Source organism: Sceloporus undulatus, chromosome 5 (genome assembly GCF_019175285.1).
Source record: "Sceloporus undulatus isolate JIND9_A2432 ecotype Alabama chromosome 5, SceUnd_v1.1, whole genome shotgun sequence".
Taxonomy (NCBI): Eukaryota; Metazoa; Chordata; class Lepidosauria; order Squamata; family Phrynosomatidae; genus Sceloporus; species Sceloporus undulatus.
In genome coordinates this window covers 16,615,634-16,632,286 of record NC_056526.1, presented here as the reverse complement: position 1 = coordinate 16,632,286, position 16,653 = coordinate 16,615,634, and the positions used below count along the sequence as shown (strand labels likewise).

At 41.1% G+C, this 16,653-nt stretch overlaps 1 protein-coding gene across 1 annotated transcript in view; it reads left to right on the top strand.

The window, feature by feature from the left end:
• The window catches only part of DERA (deoxyribose-phosphate aldolase), a 55,714-nt gene extending 47,745 nt beyond the window's left edge, over positions 1-7,969 (top strand). The window contains exons 6-7 of the mRNA XM_042467848.1: positions 4,651-4,800; positions 7,615-7,969. Of these exons, the coding sequence (XP_042323782.1) occupies positions 4,651-4,800; positions 7,615-7,671 (207 nt within the window). The 3' untranslated portion in view covers positions 7,672-7,969. The remainder of the gene's footprint in view (positions 1-4,650; positions 4,801-7,614) is intronic.
• Positions 7,970-16,653: the final 8,684 nt, after the last annotated feature.

The window sequence follows — 16,653 nt, the reverse complement described above, 5'->3', positions numbered from 1 at the left end:
CTTTCACACTACACAATTATTACACTATGATTCCACTTTCATTGCCACAGCTGCATCCTGTGGAATTTTGGGGATTATAGTTTGGTGCGGCACTAGAGCTCTCTGGCTGAGAATTCTAAATGCTGTTGTTGTTGTTGTTGTTGTTGTTGTGTGCCATCAAGTTGTTGCGTGCCATCAAGTCATTTCTGATTTATGGTGACCCTAAGGCGAAACTCTCATGAGGTTTTCTTGGCAAGATTTGTTCAGAGGAAGTTTGCCATTGCCTTCCCCTGAGGCTGCTGAGACTGTGTAACTTACCCAAGGCCATCCAGTGGGTTCCATGGCTGAACTGGGAATTGAACCCTGGTCTCCAGAATCATAATCCAACACTCAAACACTGCATCATGCTGGCATTCCCTAAACGGAGGTGTTTTGGATCATCTGGGGGGCTTTCTGTGCAATTTTCAGGCAAAAATTTCACCACATCCAGGAGCTTCTGAGGCCACATGCAGCCTATGAGCCTCACTTTCTCCACTCCTTCATAAATTGAGGCTAATCTGGTATTACATTAACAAACCAATCCAGAGCATATGTAGGCCTGTCCTTCGAAGCCACACCCCTGATGTTTGCACCAAGTAGCCCTGTTTTCTATCTGTATAGTGCACGATCTGCAGAGTTGTACACACATTGGAGATTATCACAGGGAGGATAAGGATGGGAATGAAGTGGGATGCTCCCATCCTTACCATGCGATTGTGGGAAGATTATCACACAACGTCCCGCAACATCGTGCTCCTCCTGTCCTTCTCCCATCAGTGAAGCGCCATGGTCCCATCACTTTTCATTAACAGGAAACTACCATTAATTAAAAGTGACAGGACCATGGCACTTCATTGACAGGTGAAGGACAGGATGAGCACGACATCACGAGACATCGTGTGATAATCTTCCCTCAATCACGTGATAAGGACGGCAGCATCCTACTTTTCTCGCATCCTTATCCTCCTTGTGATAATCTCCTTATATAGAATCATATAATCTTAGAATTGGAAAAGACGACAATGGACATCTAGTTTAACCCCCAGACATGCAGGAATACACCCAGTGGATTTTTATGCTTGAGTGGGGAATCGAACCCTGATCGCCAGATTCGTAGGCCAACACTCAAACTACTACACCTTAGCACTTGAGATAGTTGCTGTTTTGGAGAGAACATCCTAGAATTCTCCATTGGGCCATTCTGGCAGGGGTGGTTATGAGAGTTGTCATCCAAAAGTAATTTTTGCAAGGTCTCTCTACACAGAAACCAGGGGGACTATTTAATATATGAAATTCTATGTAAGTGGGGCAACCTGCTCATGCAACTCCTGAGTCGGGCATCTGTGCTGAGATTCATGTGGAAATTTTTTTCATGTCATTAAGATAACTGTTTAATTTATCGTTCATTTACAGAGCACTATGGTGGAGGGGGGGGGGAGTGTTTAAAGTTCTATTAACTGGAAGCATGTAGCGTAGGCACCTGCTCAGGAAATAATAATAAAAAATTAGATGTAAACTGAGTTTATATCCTTTTATTAAATGGAGGCTATTTTATCACTGACAAGAGATTTCTAAATAGTTTCCTTAACAAACCAATTTGGCTGCTGTACAGATGCTTTCCTAGCAAGGCGTTGGCCAGTAAAAACAGGTTAATGTAGAAATTAAACTTCTTCCGAGGACAGAAGCCGTTTGCAGGCTAACATTTATTGAATGATAAGCTGCGGCGGTGATATGAAAAGTATGCAGCATAATGGGAAATAATCTTTTCCTGTCATTATTGAAGGACACACACAAATTGGTTTTTCTGTTGGGGAATCCCTAGTCCAGAGAAACTTATTACTTTTAATAATATAAGGTGACAAGAAAATATTCTCAAGGAGATGAACTTATTAAACAAAATAATGAAATGCTATGAAACAGCAGGCAGAAAGTAGCTAGACTTTTATAGCTCTTGAATGAAAGACACACACACACAGTAGTTGGATGAAGTCTGTATAAAGTCAGCAAACAGAAAAGGAGACAGGTAGCACGCTGAGTGAAAAGAAATGGAATTATTTGGAGGAACACGGAAGAGGTGGTGGTCCAAATTTAAAAGGGCCTCAACCAGAGGTACTATTTAGCAGCCCTAAGGCTGACTTCCAAAAGTGCTACCCCTGTTTAGGCAGTGCATTAAAAAGGAGATTGCTATGAGGAAGGAATTCGTTACAAATAAGAGAAGATTCCTAGACAGAGCTTAGAAAATTTAGTTTGTACTACAACTTCCGGGTGTGGCATCATCATGACAGTGATGTAAGTGTTGGACCAGGAGTCTGGAGATCAGGGTTCGATTCCCAACTTGGCCATGAAACCCACTGGGTGACCTTGGGCAAATCACATGCTCTCAGCCTCAGAAAAGCGCAGTAACAAACCTCCTCTGAACAAATCTGGCCATGAAAACCCCGTAATGGTGCACCATAAGTCGGAAGCAACTTGAAGGCACACAACAACAACAAACAACTCTCAGGGGGTTGTGAATTGATAATGAAAAATTATCCCCCTTCCCTCAATTTCCTTCCTGTTACTTCGAAAATTGTGCTTATGGACATTCAAGTGGGGAAGGATCCCACTGCTGTCATTGGATTCCCACAGGGGTCTGTCACCCCAAAGGGATTACAGAGCACTGCCCTAGATCGAAGGTGATGCTTTGCTGTGCTGTTGCATCCCCTATAGAGGTATCACTATATAATGATGGCAATAAGTACTGCTACTGCTACATCAGCATGGCAAACCTTAGACTCTGGTGCCAAACCTGGCTTTCTTAGTATCCCAGTCTAATGTTTTGGGTTCCCCCCCCCCCCATATGACCACATCTGCTTTCCTGTGACACCATCATCTGGTAGTTTTCTCAGCTTTTGCAGGGGGTGTTATTCCCTTACCACCACCACCCATGTTTGAATGTTTTAAATCTTTCTCCTAAGGCTTTAAGTCAAATAATATTGACATTTTTGGTCCCAGTCTTTCCTTTTGGTCTGCTCACCTCTAGGATGTGGCCCATGAAAATATCTCTACAATGGAATTCATCCTGTGAAGTATAAGAAGTTCCCTATCCTTATTCTGTAGGAAGAAAACCTAAATGTCGAATATACTGTAGGAACAAAACCTTTTCTGTTGTAGGCCCAGTACCAGGTTCCTGAAAGGCTGGGATGGCCTACTGTGAAAAAGGCCTTCCCTGGCTGTATCCACACTGCAGAAATAATGCAGTTTGACACCACTTTAATTGCTATGGCTCAATGCTATGGAATTCTGAGATTTGTATTTTGTGATATTTAGCCTTCACTGTCTCTGGTGCCATAACAAACTACAGATCCCAGGATTCCATAGGCAATGAAAGTGGTGTCAGCCTGCATTATTTCTGTAGTACAGATGCAGCCCCTGTTTACTTTAACGCTGAAAACAGGTTTACATCCTGCAGTGGTCTTCCTCAAAGCATGGCTCCAGATATGCTGATTTACAGCTCCTGTCATCCCCAGTTATTGCAGGCACTGTTGAGTGCTGAAAGTTGCAATCCATCACATCTGGGGGGTTCAAGATTAGGGAAAGCTGACCTTTGGTGCATCCTACTCATCACCTACAAGCTTTATGTTGGCATTGGATAATCCAACTCCTAAGCTTGTGGATCAAGTAGGTTTCTTGTCTCTGCGGCCGAGTAGGTGGAATAATACAATCACATGCCTCCAGTGTGTTTGACTATGGATTAAACTGCAGAGCAGGGCTTGGGCTGCACCTTGCATTGGAACAGTGAATGCTGAATAGAAATTAATTGTGATTCATATGAATGGAATATGACCATGCCTTATCATTAATGATGTATTGGGCCATTGGTGAGTATTTGTCATGACACATGGATCTGCAACAAAATACATTCTGGACCACCTCCACGAAAACAAACTCACATATATTGAAGCCCCATTGGCTCGAATGGCTGTGCACTCCTGTGCGAGATGTTGTGCACGTGCCATTCACCCTCTGTGAATAATCAAGACAATGGACTTCTTTCAGATTTTTATTCCCTTTAATATTTTAAAAATTGTTTTGGAGTGCGGTCTGCCTTCTGATTCCTCTCTATTATGTGTATATACATACAGAAAGATTCGACAGCTGCATCAGTAAGACATCATGGGGCAAGGAGTTCCACACACAAGTGCACCATACTTTTACGTGGAACTCTGCTGCATGATGTCCTACTTTGGCAGCTGTTGAATTGTCACCTGAAAATTATTCTTTGGTAGTGAGCTCTTGGATTATCTGTTGTTATAGGCCTGCTTTATTTAGGCCTGGCTCTGTTCAGGGGACTATTTAAAAAAGCTTTTGCTGCTTCCTTTTATATTTTTAATGATTTTGTGTTTGCTTTGTTGGCATCTTCATTGTTGGGTTTATGTTTTATGAGCCCATAAGCCACTGTGCATACCTCCATATCAGGCTGGAAAAGCAGAATCACGATCCCAATATAAATAAACATTCCTTGCATACATTTTGTAGATAAATCTATGCATTTTATATGCAAATTTCTATTTTCTTCTCTACCAACGCATGTATTCTTCAAATAGCTTCTTCATTACCTTGTTTTCTATTCCCCTTCCTTCTTAAATTAAGGTTGGATTTAAGCCTGCAGGAGGCATTCGCACTGCCAAAGATGCCTTGACCTGGCTCTCATTGATGAAGGAAGAACTGGGAGATGAGTGGCTAAAACCGGAACTTTTTCGCCTGGGTGCCAGTACTTTGCTGGGAGATATTGAGAGACAGGTTAGGCTTCTATGGCTGCTTCTGAAACCAAAAGAGTGTTGCCTTTTGCAATATAGACATTTCATATTTTCCATTTCATACGTTTTGCTTTCTTACCCAGTTGCTGAAAGAACGAAGCTTTGCTTTAATTGCTAATATTAACCATTTGGTTTTCTTGAACTGCCTCTTTTTGGGAATATGTTCATTCTGTGGCGTATTACCCATCTTAGAGTAAGAATTCAGAGGTAGAATTCATGCTGTACATCTGTGATGCCACAGGTTCACACACACACACACACACACACACACACACACAATCTGCTTTTGAAATGATCCCAAGTCCCTCTAGATATTTGTGAGGTTCCCCCCTTTTCACCTTTATCTCATCTTTCAATTTTAAAATGACAAAACAGCTTTTACTAGAGAGGGATTGTAGTTTTGTACATTCTTCCATCCATGAGGGATCAGGTTCTGTCCTGCCTATCCAATTAAAAGGAACAGGTAGGAGATGATGAAACACAGAATGCTTTGTTATACCTGTTCAAACCATTCATTTGTTTAGACCTGTATTATCTTAGCCACTTTCCCAGATCCCGCCAAAGTGTTTTTCCATCACCTGCTACTTTTAACCAGAGATTTCAGTGACTGAACTTCTGCATGCAAAACTTTTTTACCTTTGCATGTCTCTCTAGTTGCATGTATGTGTAAACATGCAACTGAAAAGTGTACTTGAAAATACTAGGATTTGGGGCAGGGATATTGCTTCCATGTGTCGGATTGTATGTTGTGCTGCAATCTAGTGGGCAAAAATGTTCAGGAACAGTGGTAAAGCTTCAGAGCAAAGAAGGTTTAACCACAAATATTTTTTCATGAAAAAATTGCTAGTACACTCTCTCCAGTGCTGGACAGGCGGATAATTCTTTTAGGGACATAAAACTAGCAACAGAGACTAACTAAAAGAAAGAAGTTGGCAGTATGACCTTTCATAGACCTCAGTCTACTTCCTCAGATGCATTTAGTGGAGTGGAAACCAGGGACAGACATATATATGCCATTGTTGTATGAGAATGTCAATTCAAATTCAAAATCCTTTGTGTATGGAAATAAAGTAGCAAGTCCAGTTTTAATTATGGTTGTTAGTGAACAAAGACATTGGGAACTGGCCAATGTGTATGGAAATGAAGAGGCAAGACCAGTTTGGCTTTGGCCTGTCTACTAAAGCTCATGCTGCCAACTTCTTTCTTTCAGTTAGTCTCAAAGGTGCTACAAGATCTCTCTACATGCTGATTCTACATACTAACACAGCTATATCTTTGAATAGTAGCAACAGAGCAAGGGAAGATGGAGATAGAGGGTTATAGCTTATCAATTTAGGAGTGGAGTGGTATGTAGAGAGCCTAGATAGGGATAATAGCACAGTGTTGGCCGTTCAAGAGGCAGAACTGAACTGAAAATGTTAGTGATATCAGAAGAAAGAGGGAAAGAAAAAAAACAGAGTGGATATGTTTAGCTCTTTCAGAAGAGAGAGAAGCAAAGAACTTCATGACCTGGTTGTTCCCAATTAGATGGAAATTCACAAAGGGCAATGTTTGTGTGGGCTGTTACAGGGCTCTGGTCACCAAACCACAACGGGGTCATTATCATAGGTTGCATCACATTATCATCAGCTATCTAAAAGAAAGGAAGTAATGGCCTGGGCTTGGAGGGTACTAGCAGACTTCATTGGGAGCCCATGAGCGGCCTCACGTGCTCAGTTGTGAAAATAGAGTTCATAGTAGAGGGCAGTGCAACGGTGCTTTTTGCTAAGATCCAAACAGAACTAAAGGAAATATCAAAGACAATGAGGATGCAAGAGAACTGAGAGAAGCAAAAGAGGGAAACAAGTTAGCTTTTGGACTAACAACTCAGTCCTCCCTCCCCTGCAAAAAAGCAATCTTAGCAAAAATCCCTTTGGCTTTTATCTTGGCCATAAGAATAGTGAAACATTGAGCCTAAAAGTGACCATTCAGCATTATTCCAACAGCACTACTGTTTATTCCCACTGTGAAACATGGGCCTCCTTGGATGATACAAGGGATTTAGCTCTGCAGACAGAAAGGCTTGCAGTGTTGGGATTGCTACTGCGAACACTAGATTAAATCCAGTGGTTAGTTTCACACAATAGGAGGAACACCTATTCAGATCTGCCACTAAGCCAGGACAAGAGAAGATGCAGTTTCTGTTGGCACAATGGCTGAAATAGGACCAAGAAATACACACTCCAGTTTACTGAGGCTGCATCAGAAATAATCCAGGGTGACACCACTTTAACTACCATGGCTCAGTGCTATGGAATTCTGGGAACTGTAGTTTTTTGAGCATTTTGCCTTCTCTGCCAGAGAGCTCTGGTGCCACAACAAACTATAATTTCTAGAATTCTATAGCACTGAACCACGGCATTTAATGTAGTATCAATCTCGATTATTTCTGCAGTGCAGATGCAGCCTGAGTAATCTTAGTTAAATCTCATGCTCTCTCAACTTAATCTGCTTCATAAGGCTTTTGTGAGTTTCAGTGAGCTTCACATATCCTGTTCTCCTTGGAGCACCTAGAAGTCCACGGATAAAGCCAATAAAATATGGGGAAATAGGAGGAGAAAATATGTAATTGTATATTTCTTGCTCAAAGGGAAAAGCTTCAGAAAACTTTAGTAGACCAACATTTTAATCAGTGTGAGTAATTAAGTATCTATAAATGGCATCCACCTTCTTGTTAACCTGCCCTTAATTTGTCAGCTTTGTTTAATTTCTGTTTGTCTTTAATTGCTCTGGTAAACTCCCCTTCCCCATTCTGCAGATTTATCACCACGTGACTAGCAGATATGCGGCTTACTATGACATACCTATGGCTTAGATCAGCGACTTAATTCATCATATGATGTACAGAGAGAGAAAGGAAGAGACAATACATGGGAAGAGGCTTAAAGAAACAATGTCCTTGACTCTTTACCTGCAGCCAAGCCCAGGAAATCCTTATGGAAGGATTAAAGAGCCAGTGCTCCCATTTAATGGTTTCATTGTGCTTAGAGTGCCCCCAAAATCTATGGATAAATATAGAGAGCTTTGGATTTCAAAGATTGGCAGTGTTAATTCTGTTGCAGCTCTTTCACATTAATTGCAACAATGATAATAAAAATAAGATGACCAACTGATGGTTTCAGCTTGAATTCTGTTATTTTTCTATTTTAGTCTTTGGGAGAATGGTGGTAGGGATGAGCTTTAGAAATTGGTTATAATGAAAGTAAGGTTATACTCTAATACAAGTTGAGTCTTTTGTATCCAGAATTCCAAAATCCAAAACTTTTTTCATGGGTGGCTGAATTAGTGACACCTTTACTTTCTGATGGTTCAGTGTACACAAACTTTGTTTCATGCACAAAATTATTTAAAATATTGTGCATAAAATTACCTTTTTTGTATGCCTTATGTATATGAAACATAAATGAATTTCATGTTTAGGCCCCATCTCCAAGTTATGTCATTATCTATATATAAATAATCCAAAATCCAAAATACTTCTGGTCCCAAGCATTTCAGATAAGGGAGAGTCAACCTGTATTGGAGTGGACTCTGGTACAGACACTTCTGAAAATCAAACTAGACTCAGAGTCACTCATGCAATCAACAGTTGCTTCTGTAAATGGGTTTTTGAAACCAAATTGTAGGCATAGGGGATCTGATGTAGATTGATTTAACGGTTTGCTGGATCAGGGAGGAGCTCATATTGGAGTGTATGGGAGCTTCTCTCTCCTGCCAAAGCAAGCTAACAGGTGTGGGTCCCAGTCCATGTCAAGGCTGTACTAGGGAAGCAAAACAATTATTGTGCCTCTTTCCATCTCCAATTTTCTTTTGAAAAAAGTCATTCATGTAATTGATGATATGCCAGGCGTCTGGATTGGCAAGCATATGGAATTGCAATTTGGAAAGCCTTCTGAGTTTTGGAACAGCTTTCAATGGACCTGATGGGAGATGCAGAGGTGTTGCTTGTCTAAATCAAACCAACAAAAGAGTCTCTTGTGCCCATGGATCAAGTGTGTTGTGTGTTTAGAAACGGAACAATAACATTTTATTTCTGTTTTTTTCATCCTGAGTCATTGTAATAATATTTATTTCATGAATCTTCTGCTGCTGTTCATTCCCTGACACACATAAATGTACACACCCATTGCAGTTTTCACTCATTGCATGTGATAAGCCAGAATTCTGTAGAATTCTGTGCCCAATCTTGGGGAAATGCCTTTTTAAAAATACAGCTCCCAGTGTCATCAGGTTGAAACCACAACTTCTATGTGTTTGGTTCTCTGCAGCCCAAAAAAGCAACTTCTCAATTTATAGTTTTGGATTCTCAGGGTTGAGGTGGTCTTTTGGCATCATCAGTCTTATTCCCACTGTAAGCAGAAGTGAGTAAACAATGACAAACCTTCCATCCACAGTTTATTTGCCATGATATCCAAACCCAGCAGTCTGGCTTGCCTCTTCCTTGACCAGCCAAAGAAATAGACCTCAAGCAAACCTTATTCATCTGGTTCGTGGTCCAGGAAGAGGCAGTAAAGTTTGCTGGACTTGGACATCACATTAATCTGAGTGGGTGACATTCCACATGTTGGTAGACTACAACTTCCAGCATTCCTACCATTTGACTAGAGATTCTGAGAGTTGCAGTCCAACATCTAAAGCGCTGCACAATTTCTACACTTGGGCTATACCTGACCACCTGTAAAATATCATGTTTACTAGCTCCCACTGGGTTTAATAGGCAGCATTATGGTTGTATGTGGATGTGGTTTTGCTTTACAAAAACTTCAAAACAAGTCCATTGTGTCTGCTGTTCTTCCTGATCTCCCATCAGAACAGGAAGAATTGCACTCCTTGAAGACTCTAGGAGTATAGATTCTTAAGACATTAAAGGTCTTAGTTTAGCGAAATTTTGGCCTTTTTTTTTTAAAACTGAAAATGAAATTTGGGTCAGTTCTTTTTTTAAAAAAAGTTTTTAAAAGTCCCACAGTTTTGGCATAGTAAAGTCTTGAGTAGTTTCTTGAGGGATTCATTACTGGACCCACAGATGTTGACCATCCCTGTTGTAGAGGATTCCCAATTTTATCCCACAAAGATGCAGGTGTTTCCAAGGATGAATAGTCGGTATGTATTGAGAAGCAGTGTCGGTTGCTTTCATGATTCTGCAGCTTGGTTCCAGCTTCAGCTGATACTCCAGCTGCATCCCTGTCTGGACCGAAAGGACCTTGAAACAGTAGTACACGCACTGGTAACCTCTCGCTTGGATTTCTGTAACGCGCTCTACATGGGGCTACCTTTGTACCAGGTTCGGAAGCTTCAACTCATTCAAAATGCTGCAGCCAGACTGGTCGCGGGAACTTCAAGATCCGACCATATAACACCTGTACTGAAATCTCTCCACTGGCTGCCAATTAGCTTCCGGACACAATACAAAGTGTTGGTTATTACCTATAAAGCCCTATATGGCTCAGGCCTGAGTTACTTGAAGGAGCGCCTCTCCCTATGTAATCCACCTCGCACTCTCAGAACAACGGGGAAATATTTACTAGAATACCCCAGAGTGAGATTGTCAACAACTCACCAGAGAGCCTACATGGCAATAGCTCCAACTTATTGGAATGCACTCCCAGAAGGGATTAGACTCAGCCCTACATTGGAAGCCTTTAAAAAGGCACTGAAAACCCATCTTTTTCAGTTAGCATATCCTTCCAACTCCATATAGAGATATTACACCCCGATAAGACCAGTGTGCCTAACCAAAACTGATAGCGTGACTGTTGATATATTGCTTTTAAGGTTTTTAATCTGTATGAAATTTTGATGTATTTTATTGTAATATGTTATAATTTGATATGTAAACCACTTTGATCTGGAGGAAAGGCAGTATATAAATAAAAGTTTTATTTATTTATTTATTATGACATTTTGTAACTTAGGCCCAGTACGGACCACCCAAAAATGGTGGTATGCAGGTGCGCATTTTAACTCCGGAGAGACACTGCAGCTGCTAGACCATGCAACGTCCCTCTGGAGTTAAAAGAACCTGGTTTTTCCAGGTTCTTTTACCGGCGCCCGGGTTATGTCCAATGGCGCACTCGTGACATAAAGGACATGCCACAACATGCAGACGTTATGCATCCGTTACATGAAAATGGTGGTGGCCATGCAGATAGTATGCCACCATCAGGACGCTGCCATTACATACTAGGGTTCTGGACCATGCGGTTGCTGCACAGTCCGGAACCTAGTATCACCACCGCCACGCCCCTTTTGGCCCGTCTGTCTCGGGCCTTAGTTGCACTGTTGTGGATGAGTCTCTACTCTTGAAAACAAAGTCACTCCGTTTTGTCTTAAAGACATTTTTAGGCTAATGGTAGGTTAAATTATATACAAATGCCAAAAATCATGGTTTCAAATGCTTTAAATCTGAGCTATTTAAAAAAAACATAGAAGAATTTTTTTTGAGTCATGAAATGTTGTTTCAACTTTGACTTTGAATAAATAAATTGCTTGACATTTTAGGAATGCATTTAAATAAAAGAATAATCTGACCTGGGATTGTTCTCTCTCATTTCATTTTAGATTAATTACTGAGAAGATGCAACACAACTAAAAATAATACTAGAATTACCTTTCTAAAGATCAGGCCACAGCAAACGTTCCTGTTTCATTGCTGCCTTCTGCTCAGATACTGAGCAGACTACTTTTTCTTTTCCTCATTAGGCTTCCAGTTTCAACCACCATGACTGCCATCATGTAAAACAGCTCAAGGAACAGAAAGGAGAATTTCTGAGCATGCTTTGAAGCTAAAGTATTAGGTAACTTTTTAAAAAAGCAGGCTGGCAAGATTTCAGGTTGGTACCAAACTACTGTTTTCTAATTCGAAAGCTTGGGAAAATTACTTTTTTGAATCAACAGTTTTATAATCCACCAGTAGATAGTCTGGGAAATTCTGATGATCCAAAAAGGTTAGATTTTCAAAGGTAAAGATAAAGGTAGTCCCTTGACATGAATGTCTAGTCATAACCAACTGTAAGGGATGGTGCTCATCTCCATTGCTAAGCCGAAGACCCAGTGTTGTCTGACGACTGTTCTGGTGGTCATGTGGCCAGCGTGACTGAAATGAACACTGTTACCTACCCACCAAACTTGAATTTGCATGCTTTCAAACTAATAGGTTGGCAGAAGCTGGGACTAGTGACAGGAGCTCATCCCATCATGCAGGACTCGGGCCTCGAACAACCAACCTTACGATAATCAGAATTGGTGTCTTAACCACTAAGCCACCACATCCCTACAGTCAAACTATACGGTATAACCTTTTTAAGAGAAATAGACCAAACAGGAAAGGAGGAGGAATAGCACTATATGTCAGAGATATTTACACCAGTGAAGAGATCCAGGACATCAATCCTGGAAGCCAGGTGGAGAGCATCTGGATAAGAATCAAAGGGGAGAGAAACAACAAGGATGTTATGGTGGGAGTCTACTACAGACCCCCAAGTCAGATGGAGGAATTGGATGATGCCTTTCTAGAACAGATGACCACACAGTCAGAAAAGAGAAATGTAGTAGTGATGGGCGACTTCAACTACCCTGATATTTGTTGGAAGTCAAACTCAGCCAGATCCTCAAGGTCTAGCAAATTCCTCACTTGCCTGGAAGACTATTTCATGGTCCAAAAGGTGGAAGAGGCAACAAGGGGGTCAGCTATTTTGGATCTGATCCTAACCAACAAGGATGACTTGGTTAATGGGGTGCAAGTGGTGGGATCCTTAGGTGGAAGTGACCATGTTCTCCTGGAGAAGCCAGGCATAGTCAAACACGCATTCTAGACTTTAGGAGAGCAGATTTCAGTAAACTTAGAGAAGTATTGAGGGTGATCCCATGGTCAGAAATATTAAAAGAGAAGGGAGTTCAGACCGGATGGGAGTTTCTCAAAAGAGAGATACTGAAGGCACAATTTCAAACAGTTCCAGTGAGAAAGAAAAACGGGAGGTGTCTCAAGAAACCAGGATGGATGACTAAGGAACTTTCAACCGAGCTAAGTTTGAAACGGAACATGTATAAGAAATGGAAAAAGGGGGAAATCACGAAAAAGGAATTCAAAGAAATAGCAGGCATGTGTAGGGGTAAAGTCAGAAAAGCTAAAGCGCAGAATGAACTCAGGCTTGCTAGAGAGGTTAGGAACAATAAAAAGGGTTTTTTTGGATATGTCCGCAGCAAAAGGAAGAAGAAGGAAACGGTAGGGCCACTGCGTGGAGAAGATGACAAAATGCTAACAGAAGACAGATAAAAGGCAGAATTACTCAACACCTTCTTTGCCTCAGTCTTCTCAGAAAAGGCAAAGGGTGCTCAACCTGAAGATAATGGAGCAGAGGACAGAACAGGGGAATTTCAGCACAGAATAAGTAAAGAGATAGTAGAGGAATACCTTGTTAATCTAAAGAATTTAAGTCTCCAGGACCAGATGAACTACATCCAAGAGTATTAAAAGAACTGGCAAATGTAATATCGGAGCCATTGGCAATAATCTTTGAGAACTCCTGGAGAACAGGAGAAGTCCCAGCAGACTGGAAGAGGGCAAACGTTGTCCCCATCTTCAAAAAGGGGAAGAAAGAGGATCCAAACAATTATCGTCCAGTCAGTCTGACATCAATACCAGGAAAGATTCTAGAGCAGATCATTAAACAGAGAGTCTGGGAACATCTAGAAGGCAATGCCATAATCACAAAAAGTCAACATGGGTTTCAGAGAAACAAGTCATGTCAGACAAATCTGATCTCTTTCTTTGATAAAATTACCAGCTTGGTAGATGAAGGGAATGCTGTGGATATAGTATATCTTGATTTCAGTAAGGTCTTTGACAAGGTTTCCCATGATATTCTTGCAAACAAGCTTGTAAAATGTGGGCTAGACAAAGTAACTGTTAAATGGATCTGTAATTGGTTGACTGGGCGAAACCAAAGGGTGCTCAACAATGGCTCTTTTTCAGCCTGGAGAGAAGTGACCAGTGAGGTCCCACAGGGCTCTGTCCTGGGCCCAGTGTTATTCAACATCTTTATCAATGACCTGGATGACAGAATTGGGAGCACACTTATCAAATTTTCAGATGACACCAAATTAGGAGGAATAGTTAATACTCCAGAGGACAGGACCAACATTCAAAATGATCTGAATAGACTAGAAAGCTGGGCCAAAGCTAACAAAATGAAATTCAACACGGAGAAATGTAAGGTACTGCACTTAGGGCAGAAAAATGAAATGCACAGATATAGGATGGGAGACACATTGCTGAAGGAAAGTACATGTGAAAGAGATCTAGGAGTCCAAGTAGACCATAAGGTGAACATGAGTCAACAGTGTGATGCGGCAGCTAAAAAGGCCAATGCAATTCTAGGCTGCATCAATAAAAGTATAGTGTCTAGATCAAGAGAAGTAATAGTGCCACTGTATTCTGCTCTGGTCAGGCCCCACCTGGAATATTGTGTCCAGTTCTGAGCAACACAATTCAAAAAGGACATTGAGAAACTGGAGCGTGTCCAGAGGAGGGCGACTAAAATGGTGAAAGGTCTGGAAACCTTGCCCTATAAGGAACGCCTTAGGGAGCTGGGGATGTTTAGCCTGGAGAAGAGAAGGTTAAGAGGTGATATGATAGCCCTGTTTAAATATTGGAAAGGATGTCATATTGAGGAGGGAGCAAGCTTGTTTTCTGCTGCTCCAGAGAACAGGACCCGGAACAATGGATGCAAGCTACAGGAAAAGAGATTCCACCTCAACTTTAGGAAGAACTTCCTGACAGTAAGGGCTGTTCGACAGTGGAACAAACTCCCCCGGAGTGTAGTGGAGTCTCCTTCCTTGGAGGTCTTTAAGCAGAGGCTAGATGGCCATCTGTTGGGGATGCTTTGATTTGGATTTCCTGCATAGCAGGGGGTTGGACTGGATGGCCCTTGTGGTCTCTTCCAACTCTATGATTCTATGATTAATAATAATAATAATAAAATTTATTTATGTTTCCCGCCTCTCCCAGTGGATCGAAGCGGGGTTACAGACTAAAAAAGCACAAAGTGTTTACTTAAAAATTAAATTAAAAGCAGCTAAAAACAATAAAATATACAACATATATAGTATTCATCTGAGACATTGCGTATTCTCAGGGGCACTCTTGTTTTTATTATTTTATTTTTTAAAAATTGTGGCCTTGATTAGTCCTTTTGCTGAAAGCAGGTTCCAGTGCTGAACTCTTGGGATTACATTATCCCCAGAACTGTTTTTGATATTGATAAGTGAGTTTTAAGTGAAAATTCTGCACAAGTTACGTCTGTAGCTCAGCGCTAGAGCTTGTGTTCTCCATCTACAGGGTCTAAGCTTCAATCTTCAAAATCTTTGCTTTAAAAAAAGTAAAATAACATGCACACTAGTGGATTCTGGCCAGAGTCAAGTAGGTGATTTATCTTGCCATAATCAGGGAGTTTATCATTCCTTTCTCTTTCCAAAGATTAACAAGAATTTCCCATCTTGCAGAGGACTGATTTTTCAAATATTCAAATCCTCCATGATCTTATGATCAATGTCCCTTGTGATCAGAGTATTCCATCTAGTCAAATAAATGCATTGTTTTCATTGATTTAAAACTGCCTACTTTATCTCTCTGTATTACTGAATTTTGTATCAAAGCTAGCATTGAACCTTATATGTTTGCATATATATTATATGATAACAAATATGTAAATGAAAAATTGAAAGGGAGAGGGAAGCAACATAGTTGAGAAATATCCTGAATTTGGGGAGGACTGTGGCCAGTCAGAGACATAGTAGCAGATTTGATAAAGCACTGGCTTCACTCAGGTTAAGACGGCTTCCTACAATTGGCTCTATATCCATTTCCTTGTGGAAATGTCCCCACCACTGAGAACACAGACCCAACCCAGATTCCCTGGGTGCCAGACCAGCTTCCCCATGGCAATTTGGTGTTTCCCAGATTTTCTATGGATGCATCTAAACTATAGAAATAATGCAGTTTGACATCACTTTAACTGGCATGGTTCCCTCCTACAGGAACCTGGGATTTGTAGTTTTGTGAGGCAGAGAAGGGTAAACACCTTGTAAAACAACAAATCCCAAGATTCCATAGGATGGCACTACAGCACTTAAGTGACACCAAACTGCATTATTTCTACAGTGTAGATGCACTCCAAGGATTCTAACCCCACCCTTCATAAACAATTGGAATGCCCTTCCTACGTCATAGTTGCTTGCAGTAAGAACTTAAAAATATGCCAATATTTTTTAATGCCTTCGCCTTTGGTCCCAGCCACAGTGACAGTGAGCTTCTCCAAAATGGAATTTGGCTGGTTGGGAAAATGTGACCCCTGAATTGTTCTTTCCCCTAAGTTTCCTGACAGTCTTTTGAAACAATCCTGCCACCAGCACCTACAACGCCCTGCCCTTCATTTCAAAAATTGCATTTGGATGGGATTTTCAAGTGGTAATCCATCTGATGACACCCACAAATGTGGCAGTTTGTCTTCTCTTCTTTCCCAAGCTAGTAAAATTGGCACCTGGACATGCCAGTGTAGACCACGGGAAGTGTGAGTGCACAAATTGACTGCTGGTGTTTGCTTGTGATGTAGATGACAGCTTGGTGGAGCAATAATCTGACTTGCATCATTTCCTCTGTCCTTTGTCAGCATTCACGGATTTTGGTGTCCAGAGGGGGTTCTTGAAACAAACTCCAGTGGACACCAAGGGTCCACTGTATAGGTTGGTGCTTGCCCTAAAAAGAAGCATAGAGCAGTTTTGTTGGAGTTAGTAAAAGAGA